The 13,085-nt window shown below is 47.7% G+C and overlaps 1 protein-coding gene across 4 annotated transcripts in view; it reads right to left on the minus strand.

The window, feature by feature from the left end:
- STK38L (serine/threonine kinase 38 like) overlaps positions 1 to 13,085 on the minus strand; it is a 228,088-nt gene that overhangs the window by 86,721 nt on the left and 128,282 nt on the right. For all 4 annotated transcript variants that reach the window (XM_030214536.1, XM_030214537.1, XM_030214538.1 and 1 more), the window contains exons 7-8: positions 4,308 to 4,462; positions 4,046 to 4,148 (exon numbers count right to left, since the gene is read on the minus strand). In XM_030214536.1, coding sequence (XP_030070396.1) covers positions 4,046 to 4,148; positions 4,308 to 4,462 — 258 coding nt within the window. The remainder of the gene's footprint in view (positions 1 to 4,045; positions 4,149 to 4,307; positions 4,463 to 13,085) is intronic.

Genomic DNA, 13,085 nt, shown 5'->3' on the forward strand with positions numbered 1-13,085 from the left:
GAGATGGTTTAGAGAGAAACCTGTGAGAAGTAAGCTGCTTACACCCTATGCTGTCTATTAAAATGTTTTAATGTGTTGGCAATGTAATATAGCATACTGTGCTATACTTTGTATTGTTTGAATATTTTTACTGTACAATTGTCTATTGCTTATGGTGATTTATTTTTGTTGTACACCGCCTTGAGTGAATTCCTTCAGAAAGGCGGTAAATAAATCCTAATAAATAAATACAAATCTAAATGAGAGGTGATGATACAGTATTGATAAGATTTTTGATGGTATGTTCAGAAAGAAAGGGATGAATTTTGGTGATAGATAAGAAAAACAAGTTTTAGCAGTTTGTTGAATGTGCAAGAAACAGAGAAATGACCCTAAGGTTCAAGCTGAGGAGATAGGGAAGATAGTTTTATCCACAGAGAGAGAATTGGGGGGGGGGGGGGGGCAGAGGGAAAGAGGAGAGGTGGGTTTTGGGGGGATGAGAAGTTCAGTCTTGGAAATGACCGGTTTCAGATGGCAGTAAGACACCAAGGTAGCTAGTGTGGAAAAGTAGCATGGAAAGTCATCAGCATAAAAATGATATTGACAACCATGGCAATAGATTAGAGTACCAAGGGAATAAGTAGAGAGAGAGAAAAGAAGAGGTCCAAAGACAGAGCCCTGATGAACACCAACTGATAGCAATGGGATAGCAGTGAAGGATGGTCCAAAGAAGCATATGCAAAAAGTGCAATGGGAGTGATATCCAAGTGGGAACAGAGTATCAAGGAGTTGGTGATGAGCAACAATGTCAAAAGCAGCAGATAACTTGAGAAGGATGAGGACTAAGTGGAGGGTCCTTGGATCTTTAGCAAGGGTTCTTTTTGTTCAACGTAGAGGGCAAAAGCTAGATTTTAATGGCTCAATAGTAGCTTAAGATGAAAAATTCAAGACAATGACAGTGAACAGCACATTCAAGCAGCTTGGATAAGAAAGGGAGGAGGGAGATGGGGGCGACAGTTAGAACAGCAGGTAGGGTCTAGTGAAGGTCTTTTGAGCAGTGGTGTAAGCACAGCATATTTGAAAGCATCAGGAACAGTTGCAGTGGAGCAAGATTGAGGATTTGACAGTAGGAGAGACAGTGCTGAGAAGATGCATGGGAATGGGATCAGAGGAACAGGTAGTGACTTGGAGGAGGAAGGAATGACAAGAGGTGACTTGGAGGAGAACTCAAGGTTCATCTTGTCAAGGTTCATATTCAGCCATTGTCTGGGGAGAAATGGAAGAGGGGTTGGAGGTGGAGATGGAGGCACATTGAAGAGAAAGTTCAGTGTAGCAAGGGATGGAGCCAAGAGTTTGTCAAACGGATGTAATAGTCTGGTTTGGCAAGTGCAAGAGCAGACTGGAAGGTCTGCAAGAATTTGAAATGTATGAAATAAGCATGGGCACAGGATTTTTAGCCAAAGGTGCTTAGCACAGTAGGCACAGAAACTTAGGTAGCAGATTCTGGAGTTCAGCCAAAGCTGGGGTTTGCTATGCCTTACAGAATGGGAGGAGTGGGGGTGTCCAGAGCAGAGAAGAGACTAGTATTACAAGAAAAGACTGCCTCATAGACAGACTTGGACAACACAGTGGATGAGAAAAAGAGAACAGTGGTGTAGAGAATGCAAGGATAAGTAGCCTGAAGTTTCCTAAATGTGTTTGTGGAAATTGGATGAGATTGAGGGAGGGGGTGATTAAGTGTGAAAGTTATCAGATGATGACCAGAGAGGGGGAGAACTGCGGTGGAGAAATTAGAGAGTGTGCAGCTGGAGAAGATAGGATCGAGGCAGTGGCCATGCTGGTAAGTAGGTGTAATGGAGCACAGCTGAAGATTAAATAATGATGTAAAAGCAAGAAACTTAGAGGCATAAGAGTTAGAGAGGTCTTTAGCATTAACATTAAAATCCCCAAAAATGAGGGAAGAAGAGGATGATTCAAGAAAGAAGAAAAGTCAGTGAGAAAGGAAGAGAGGGAATTATCAGGGGTCAATAAATGACCACTATCTATAGAGGTATTGGAGTGAATAGGCAGATGGCATTGACTTCAAAGGAAGAAAAGCAGTGAGACTGAGGTGGAAGAGGAGGTTGAAATTACAAGAAGGTGAGAGTAGCAATCTGACACCACCACTGTGGCCAACTGGGTGAGGTGTATGGGACAGAGGGTAACCTCCCTGACACAGGGCAGCAACTGAAGCAAAGTCTTCAGGGAAAAGCCAAGTTCCAGAGCAAGCAGATGAGAGAATGAATGTGAATGTAGGCAAGCTTTCAGACAGAACAGACATTCCACAGGGCACATGAAAAAGAGAGAGGAGGAGGAGAAAGGAAAGGAACAGAAATAAGATTAGAGTCATTGTGTTGTAACCTGATCTGGTAGGGTGAGAGTTGATTTGGAGGGCCAGGATTGAGACTGATATCGCCAGCAGAGAGCAGAAGAAGAAGCAAGAGATTACAGAGAAGAGTAAGGGAGGTATGATGACAGTGACAAAGATGAGATGTGCTCAGACAGAATGGAGATGGTTGAATGAAAGGAAGAAAATGTTGAAGCTTGAGAGCTGAGAAGGTAGAAGACAAAATGGATGGTCGGGTGATGAAAGCAGAAAGTGACCAATGTAGTTTTTAAGTAGTGGTTTGAGCACTACTTACTTACTACTTACAGCAGAAGAAAAAAGGTGTTGATGCCCCTGTACAAGTCATTGGCGAGGCCCCACCTGGAGTATTGTGTTCAGTTTTGGAAGCCGTATCTTGCGAAGGATGTAAAAAGAATTGAAGCGGTGCAAAGGAAAGCTACAAGAATGGTATGGGATTTCCGTTACAAGACATATGAGGGGAGACTTGCAGACCTGAACATGTATACTCTGGAGGAAAGGAGAAACAAGGGTGATATGATACAGACGTTCAAATATTTGAAAGGTATTAATCCGCAAACGAATCTTTTCCGGAGATGCGAAGGCGGTAGAACGAGAGGACATGAAATGAGATTGAAGGGGGCAGACTCAGGAAAAATGTCAGGAAGTACTTTTTCACGGATAGAATGGTGGATACTTGGAATGCCCTCCCGCGGGAGGTGGTGGAGATGAAAACAGTAACAGAATTCAAAACATGTGTGGGATAAACATAAAGGAATCCTGTTCAGAAAGAATGTATCCTTGGGAGCTTAGCCGAGTTTAGGTGGGGATAGTGCTGGGCAGACTTATACGGTCTGTGCCAGAGCCAGTGGTGGGAGGCGGGGCTGGTGGTTGGGAGGCGGAGATAGTGCTGGGCAGACTTATACGGTCTGTGCCAGAGCTGGTGGTGGGAGGCGGGACTGGTAGTTGGGAGGCGGGGATAGTGCTGGGCAGACTTATACGGTCTGTGCCAGAGCTGGTGGTGGGAGGTGGGGATAGTGCTGGCCAGACTTATAAAAAGTAGCACATATGAATTTATCTTGTTGGGCAGACTGGATGGACCGTGCAGGTCTTTTTCTGCCGTCATCTACTATGTTACTATGTTAGATGGGGAATAAAATTGGGAAGAGTATCAAGAAGAGACAGTGTAGTGGAGCCATTGGAAATAGCAGAAAGGAAAATACAGAGCTGTGGAAACAGGATGCAACGTGCCCCTCACCTGGCAGTTGGCCGGTGGGAACGCTGGGTGGCAGGAGCACAGGCCTGAGTGGATTGAGGTAGACCTGGGAGTCACCTCAGAGAATTCTGTAAGGAATATGCAGATGGGAAGACCATCCAAGCACCTGGCAGGCGGCTAGTGGGAGCACTGGGTGGTAGCAGAAAAAGGCCCAAGTGGATTGGGATGGATTTGGGAATCACGCTGAAGGGAGGAATATGAAAATGGACTGCAAGACCTTCTTCAAAGAAGAATTTGTGTGTCAACCAGTATCTACCTAAAGAAAAAAGGTCAGATTAAAAACACAGATTATAAAGGCATGGTTAAAGCAGACAAGTTTCTACAAGTATCAAAGTAACATTTAGGTTTAGTTTTTGTCAAATCTGAAAGTTAATGACCTAATATACATTTCAATAAATTTTACATACAAAAATCACTAGGTGGGTTGTGTGTAAGATTCCTGTAGAACTCTGTTCTGTGAGCTTTCTTTAATCCTGTGCACAATCCAAAATCAGACAACTTTACATGACCCTAAAGAAAGCAAACAAGACAACAGTGTTAGTGAAAAAGATTTGAAAATAGTATTGAAATACAGACTTGTCAAAGTGTACAAATCAACATGAAATTTTCAAAATTGCTAAGGAGTTGGATAATCGTATTGCTTACATAAATTGAAAATATGTAATGTACCTTGGCATCCAGCAACAAGTTATCTGGCTTGATATCTCTGTGAATGAACCCCAATTGGTGAATAGCATCAATAGCCAGCACAGTTTCAGCAATATAAAACTGAGTCTCTTCTTCTGTTAAAGTATCCTTCTTCATGAGCAATGTCATCATATCACCTAACCAAAATTGAAGTGCACACATTTAATGAAATCAAACATATCTAGTGAAACGAAATGGATTTTATTTTAAAAAATGCTTCTATACAGTAGTTAAAACTGATGTGTCTATATATATCTCACACCATTATTCTTACTTTGTTTTTATCTCCAGCTACCTATTCCAACTGTTTACATATGGTTGTTGTCTATACTCGTATACAGTGTCTTGCAAAGTCTTCACATCTTTGTAAAATTTTCACATTTGCTCTCTAAAAAACACAATTCAAAATGCACTGAAGGTAAAATTATGTATAATCATACCTGATAATTTTCTTTCCATTAATCATAGCTGATCAATCCATAGACTGGTGGGTTGTGTCCATCTACCAGCAGGTGGAGATAGAGAGCAAACTTTTGCCTCCCTATATGTGGTCATGTGCTGCCGGAAACTCCTCAGTATGTCGATATCAAAGCTCCATCCGCAGGACTCAGCACTTAGAGAATTACACCCACGAAGGGACACTCTGCCCAGCTCACCACCGCCGAAACGGGGGAGGGGAATCAACCCAGCTCATCCCCACACAAGTGGGGGAGGGGAATCCGTCCAGCTCATCCCCGCGGAGCGGGGGAGGGACACCACACCCGCCGATGCGGGGGGATCTGGCTTATCCTGCAACCGCAACCGCGGGAGGAGCTGACTGACCCTAACACCGCCGAAGCGGGAGGGGTACAAAGCTGCCCTACAGCCGCACGAAGCGGGAGGGAGTGCCGGCAGAATTTATGTCTCAATCCAGCCCCGTAAAACGGAGGGGAGAGGAATGCAGCAGCTCACTGTAACACAAACTCGTCTCAACTCTTGAAGAATCCAAGTGAAAGAAGAACTTGAACACGAAGTCCTCCTGAAGTAACTGAAGGCTAAACTTGAACCTAAAATTCAACCAGAATATAAACAGTACAGATATCTGGGAGGGGCTATGGATTGATCAGCTATGATTAATGGAAAGAAAATTATCAGGTATGATTATACATAATTTTACCTTCCATATCATCAAGCTGATCAATCCATAGACTGGTGGGATGTACCGAAGCAGTACTCACCCAGGGCGGGACATAGAAATCCCTGACCTCAACACTGAAGCTCCAAACCGGGCCTCCGCCCGTGCAGCCACAGTCAAACGGTAATGCTTGGAGAATGTATGAGCCGAAGCCCACGTTGCCGCCTTGCATATCTCTTCCAAGGAGACGGATCCGGCCTCTGCCATCGAGGCCGCCTGAGCTCTCGTGGAGTGAGCCTTCAGCTGGATAGGCGGCACCTTCCCCGCGGCCACATAAGCCGCTGCAATGGCTTCCTTGACCCATCTTGCCACTGTAGGCTTAGCAGCCTGCAGACCCTTACGAGGACCTGCAAACAGGACAAACAGATGATCCGATTTCCGGAAATCATTGGTCACTTCCAAGTATCTGATGATGACTCGTCTCACATCCAGATATTCAAGAGCGGAGTACTCCTCTGGGTAGTCCTCCCTACGAAAGGAAGGGAGACAGAGCTGCTGATTCACATGGAAGCGAGAACCAATCTTGGGCAGGAAGGCAGGCACTGTGCGAATAGTCACTCCTGCCTCAGTGAACTGCAGAAAAGGCTCTCGACATGAGAGCGCCTGGAGCTCGGAAACTCTTCTGGCTGAAGTGATAGCCACCAAAAAGACTGCTTTCAACGTCAGGTCTTTCAGAGATGCCCTCGACAAGGGTTCCAAAGGCGGCTTCTGCAATGCTCTTAGCACCAGGCTGAGATTCCACGCAGGCACCACTGAGTGCAGAGGAGGGCGCAGGTGATTAACTCCCTTGAGAAAGCGCACCACATCTGGCTGCGAAGCCAGGGAAGCACCCTTCAGGCGGCTCCTGAAGCAAGCCAGAGCCGCTACCTGGACTTTAAGGGAACTGAGCGACAGGCCTTTCTCCAGACCTTCTTGCAGGAACGCCAACACTGAAGAAATTGGAGCAGTGAAGGGAGAAAGTGAGCCTGCTTCACACCATGCTGCAAAGATACGCCAAACCCTGGCGTAAGCAGTAGAAGTAGAGCGCTTCCTCGCTCTCAGCATAGTGGCGATGACCTTGTCTGAGAAGCCCTTCTTCCTCAGACGCTGCCGCTCAATAGCCAGGCCGTAAGACCAAAGGGAGAGGGATACTCCATCACCACGGGACCCTGAGGTAACAGGCCCTGCTCCACTGACAGCCGCAGAGGATCGTCGACTGAGAGCCTGAACAAGTCCGCATACCAGGGACGTCTGGGCCAATCCGGACCCACCAGGATTACCCTGCCGGGATGCTTTGCCATCCGGTCTAGCACCCTGCCCAACATGGGCCAGGGCGGGAACACATAGAGGAGCTCTTGTGGCGGCCACTGTTGGAGAAGAGCATCTACTCCCAGGGATCGAGGGTCCCGTCCTCTGCTGAAAAAGCGCTGGCCCCAGCGCTTCGTGATGTCCAAGAACGCCTGAGCAGATAGTTGCCACTCTCCGGGCTCCAAGGTATGGCGACTGAGAAAGTCCGCCTTGACATTCATGACTCCGGCAATGTGGGCCGCTGAAAGCTGCTCCAGGTTCGCTTCCGCCCACTGGCAAAGACTCATAGCCTCCTGGCTAGAGGGGCGCTCTTGGTACCTCCCTGGCGGTTGACATAGGCCACAGCCGTGGCATTGTCCGACAGGACCCGTACAGGCTTCAACACCAGTACCGGGATGAACTCCAATAACACCAACCGAATGGCTCTGAGTTCCAGGAGGTTGATAGACCACTTGCCTCTGCAGGAGACTAGAGCCCCTGCGCTGTCCTTCCCAAGCAGTGGGCTCCCCAGCCCATCAAAGAGGCGTCTGTCGTGACGACAATCCACTCCGGGGTCACCAGAGGCAATCCTGCAGACAACTTGTCTGTCTGCGTCCACCAGCTCAGCGCCTTGCGCACTGCTGGGTCCACGGGAAGGCGCACAGCATAATCCTCCGACATCGGAGTCCAGCGCAGCAGCAGAGATATCTGTAGTGGTCTCATATGAGCCCTGGCCCAGGGTACTACTTCCATCGTGGCCGTCATAGAGCCCAACAGCTGCACATAGTCCCAAGCCCGAATAGGAGAGGCTACTAGGAACTAGTCCACCTGAGCCTGAAGCTTGACAATCCGATTGTCTGGCAGGAACACTCTGCCCACTTGGGTGTCGAATCGAACTCCCAGATACACCAGGGACTGAGTCGGGCGCAGCTGGCTCTTCTTCCAGTTGATGATCCATCCCAGGGAGCTCAAAAGAGCAACTACCCGGTCCATAGCTTTGCCGCACTCTGCATAAGAGGGGGCTCGGATCAACCAGTCGTCCAGATAAGGATGGACTTGTACTCCTTCCTTTAGCAGGAAGGCCGCTATGACCCCCATTACTTTGGAAAAGGTCCGCGGAGCAGTAGCCAACCCGAAAGGGAGGGCTCTGAACTGGAAGTGTCGTCTCAGGACTGTAAAACGCAGAAAGCTTTGGAGAGGAGGCCAGATGGGAATATGCAGGTACGCTTCCTTGATGTCCAAGGAAGCCAAGACCTCTCCTGCCTTCCCTGCCGCTATAACAGAGCGGAGAGTCTCCATGCGAAAGTGCCTCACTTTCCAGGCCCGATTGACCCCTTTGAGGTCGAGGATAGGCCGGACAGAACCTCCTTTCTTTGGAACCACAAAGTAAATGGAGTAACGTCCCTTGCCAATCTGATTTTTTGGCACCGGAACGACCGCACCCAGGCGGATCAGGTTGTCCAAGGTCTGCTGCACTACCACAGCTTGACCGGAGACTTGCAGGGAGAGAGTACAAACCCGTCTCTTAAGGGTTGGCAGAACTCTAGCTTGTAGCCGTCTCTGATGACTTCCAGCACCCACGCGTCTGAAGTTATAGTGGTCCACTCGCCCAGAAACGAGGACAGCCGTCCTCCAATCTGCACTGGGGCGTGGACCAAGGCCCCGTCATTGGGTACGAGACCCTGGGGGAGGACCGGAGGGAGCACCTCCGGGACGGCGGTCTCTGCGAAAGGAATGCTGCTTGGGGGAGAAATTCCTCTTGAAGGAAGAGGGGGCAGAGGAACCCGACTTGCCCGGGCGGTACCGATGGGCTTCCTGCAACCGTCCTCTGGAGGTATCGGGACGAGTACTAACCCGAGCCCTGACCTCTGGTAATTTCTTGCCCTTAGACGTGCCGAGATCGGTCACGATTTTGTCCAGCTCGACCCCAAAGAGCAGCTTGCCTTTAAAAGGCAATCTAGCCAGGCGGGATTTAGAGGCGTGGTCAGCAGACCAATGTTTCAGCCAAAGCCACCGCCGCGCAGAGACTGTCTGAGCCATGCCTTTAGCTGAGGCTCTCCAGACATCATACAGCAAGTCTGCCAAATAGGCTAAGCCCGATTCCAGGGCCGGCCAATCAGCCCTCAAGGAATGATCCGAGGGGGAAGCCCGCTGCACCATAGTCCGGCACGCCCTGGCCACATAGGAGCCGCAAACTGAGGCCTGCAAACAAAGCAGCTGCCTCAAAGGACGACCTTAAGACCGCCTCCAATCTTCTGTCTTGGGCGTCCTTTAGGGCCGTGCCACCTTCCACCGGCAACGCCGTTTTCTTAGTCACCGCAGTGATTAAAGAATCCACGGTAGGCCACAGATAGGCCTCACGTTCACTCACAGCCAAAGGATAGAGGCGGGACATAGCCCTAGCCACTTTAAGGCTCGTTTCCGGGACATCCCATTGAGCCGCAATTAAGGTGTGCATGGCATCATGCACGTGGAAGGTTCTAGGCGGGCGCTTCGTCCCCAGCATAATGGCAGAGCCAACAGGGGCTGAGGGAGAGACGTCCTCCGGAGAGGAAATCTTCAAAGTGTCCATGGCCTGTAACAACAGGTTGGGCAAATCCTCTGGGCTAAAAAGCCGCGCTGCAGAGGGGTCATCCGCTCCATCCGAGCGGGGATCTATCTCCTCCAAGGAATCCGCAAAGGATCGTTGGGAGACCTCAGACACGCTGCCCTCATCTACATCGGAGGAGACAAAAGTCCTCCAAGGCCTGGAAATCAACCCGAGGGCGTTTACCTCTGGGAACCTCAACCTCTTTATCCGAAGAGGGAGCAGGGGCAGCGTTTTGCATGAGGAAAGCCTGATGCAGCAGCAAAACAAACTCGGGGGAGAAACCCCCCAGACTGTGCACTTCCGCAGCCTGGGCAACAGCCCTAGACGCACTCTCAACCGGCGCTCGCAATAGCAGGGGAGAGACATGCTGCGCATCCAAAATGGCGTCCGTCGCGAAACTCCGTGAAGGAGCCGCGCGGGAAGAACGGCGCTTAACTTTAGCCGCTTTTGTGCCGTCGCCCAAATTAAGGGCGTTCATGGCATTAATGTCTCCAACCTCAAGGGCGGCCCCGAAGAAGCCGTCCGAGCCGCGTGGCCGGCCAAGATGGCGGAGGCGAGGAGCGGGGGATGGGCGTTTATGGCGGGAAAAAACCGCCACGCCGGAGGAACGACCGGGACATTCATCGGTCACTAAACTATCACCCATCAAGGGCGAATCAGGTTGTAAAACCCCCGCATCCCCTCTAGAAGCGCTCCAGCGATCCGGGGAGCGACCCTTTGCGCCCTCGCCCTCCGACGCCATTGCCACGAGGAGAAGAATCGGGGAACCCCCTGCCCGCTATAAAAAGGTAAAATTACCTGCTTGCCGCTCCGAGCTGTAACGAACTGGTGTCCCAGTGAGTAGCTGCAATGAACGTTTAAAGAAACGTCGAATTAAACGCCTTTAAAGACGTTTAAAAATTTTTTTTTTTTTTTTTTTAAACGGAGCCAGCGGGAGGGGGGAGAAAAGGAGGGACCTGGCACCACCAGGTTTGCACTTGCTCAAAAGAGCCCTCAACCCCAGGCCTCAACAAAACCTAAGGATTAGGCTTGGAGGCCTAGCCAGAGCTGCTGCTGTGTGTGACCACCACCTGCTGAGATAGAGAACATACTGAGGAGTTTCCGGCAGCACATGACCACATATAGGGAGGCAAAAGTTTGCTCTCTATCTCCACCTGCTGGTAGATGGACACAACCCACCAGTCTATGGATTGATCAGCTTGATGATATGGAAGTAGCAGTTAATTTCATTATCTACAACACACTCTACCTTTTCAAAGTGAAAGAACGATTATAAAAATAATTCAGAATAAGAAACCAATGTCTTCACATCCTTTGTCACACACCAAGTCCAAATTACCTCTGTTTCAAGAGTTTCCTTAACAAGGCCCATAAGTTAAACAAGTCTATCTGTCTCCAATCACAGTAGTTGGGCTGATCTGAATACTCCCGGATAAAGAACCAGACTGTTTCTGTTATATGAACTTGATGCATGGTCTAAACATGCCAAACAGAAATGTAAAAAGAATTTGAGTATGGTTATTCAAAGGTTCAGATTGGGGGAAGCCTCTCAGAAAAATTCAATGTGTTTGAATATCCCTTGGGGCACTGTCAGGTTCATAATTTTAAAATGAAGATCAAAGGAAAAATGGATGGTAAAAACTGCAGACAGATCCTGGAGGAAAACTTTTCCAGTCTGCCACTGGGATTGCCTAGACCTGGCACTGGATGAAGGTTAGACTTTCAGCAAGACAATGACCCAAGAACAAAGCAAAAGTAACAATGGTCCTCAAGAGGCCAAGTCAAAGTCCAGACCTGAATCCAATAAAAAATCTGCAGCAAGACTAGACTAGTCCACACATAATCCCATCAGTCTAAAAGAGCTTAAGATGTGGAGGGCATTTTCGAAAGAATGTCCAAGTCAGAATTGGGACATCCTGCTCATAATGTCCAAAAAACCACCCGTCTCACAGTCATTTTCAAACAGAAAAAATGTCATGATTTCCTGTTCAAAAATATGACGTGCCAAAATGAACAGCCATTTTCCCAAAATGAATCATCCAAAATATGAACGCCAAAAAATGCAGGTACAAAAACATTTGGCATCATCTATACAAAAATAGCCACACAGATGTCTGTGCAAAGCAGAGGGGCAGCCTAGTGGTCAATGCAGTGGACTTTAAACAACGGGACACAAGTACAAATCCCAACTTATTTCCTTTGTATGTTATTGTGAACCCTCCCTCCAGTAACAGAGTAAAACCTACTAAACCCAAAGGTACACCACTACAACAGCCATCACGCTTGCAGGTGTCTTATAAATTCAGGTACAGTAAATATTCCTATGTTCCCGGAGGGTGCACATATTTGCACAGAAATAAAATAAAGTGGAAGTTAAACCTGGGTCCCACTGTTTAAAAGTCCACTAGGCTACTCCTTACACTTGCTTGCTGCTCTATTAGGAATAGTCATAATACCTGAAGTTGTCAGAGTCTGGTATTCACTGTCACTAACTTCTTATGGGTGTGGAAGAGGATCAGTAACCATTGGGAGGATGGAAGAGTTATGCCTTCATCCCTCCAGTGGTCAGTTGCTTAATCAGGGCTCGGGAGCCTGGACATGATTGAAACCGGTCTAGATAAAAACATCCTTTTTTGCCTTGGACATTTCTTCTGACTCCATTATCACTGAACAATGTCCTAATTTTGGGCTTGTCCTAGTCCCACCCAAAACACACTTCCAACATGCCCCCTTGCTATTTGGACAAACCGTAGTGTAAAATGTCTACATTCTGTCTTCTGAAAATCTCAATTTGGACACTTTCGGCAGGTGGACTTTTTTTGGTCATTTTAGAGACATCTGCTTCAAAAATGAGTACCATTGTGCCTGGAGTGAGAAGAAACTGAACCATCCCACTATGCAAAGTAAGAAGACACTTATTCTGAAGTGCTCATGGCTGATATTGCTGCAGGAGGGATTTCCATCAAGTATTCAATTCAGGAGTGGGAAAACAAGTAATCTTTTTGATTTTTTTTTTGTTCTTAATCATTTCTTGAACATTTTTATAATTGTTCTTTCACATTAGAAGTGCAGAGTGCATTGTGTAGACTGAACTGCAATTTTTGGACAGCAAAACAAGGGGGAAAAAAACGTGAAAATAAAAACCCCATACAAAAGCTGTGAAAACTTTTGCAAGGGCTCAGACTGGATTTTGGATAGTATATGACAAATCCCTGATTTTCTAAGTAACTAATAACTTTGATGCTTTCACTGTGGAGGAACATGATTTGCTCTTCATTGATCTGGTCTGCCGTTTTGGTTGGTGAGAAGGTGGCAGCCCTCACATCTCAGCTACGTAAGAATTTAGGGACTACTGTAGAGGACCTGGCTATTATGGTGCATGTAGGTGTGACTGACTCAGAAGGGTGTGGGAGGAAGGTTTTGGAAACCAAATTTAAGCTTCTAGTTAGGAAACAAATCCCAAACTTTCTGCTCAGTATGCTGCTGCGGCTAAGAAACAAATAGAATGTTAGGTATTATTAGGAAAGGAATGGAAAACAAAAATGAGGGTGTTATAATACCTTTGTATTGCACCATGGTGCGACTGCACCTCAAATATTGTGTTCAATTCTGGTCGCCGTATCTCAAAAAAGATATAGAAAATGATAAAGGGGATGGAACGACTTCCCTATGAGGAAAGGCTAAAGCAGCTAGGGCTCTTCAGCTTGGAGAAAAGGCGGCTGAGGGGAGA

The sequence above is a fragment of the Microcaecilia unicolor genome, chromosome 9 (genome assembly GCF_901765095.1).
Source record: "Microcaecilia unicolor chromosome 9, aMicUni1.1, whole genome shotgun sequence".
Classification (NCBI taxonomy): domain Eukaryota; kingdom Metazoa; phylum Chordata; class Amphibia; order Gymnophiona; family Siphonopidae; genus Microcaecilia; species Microcaecilia unicolor.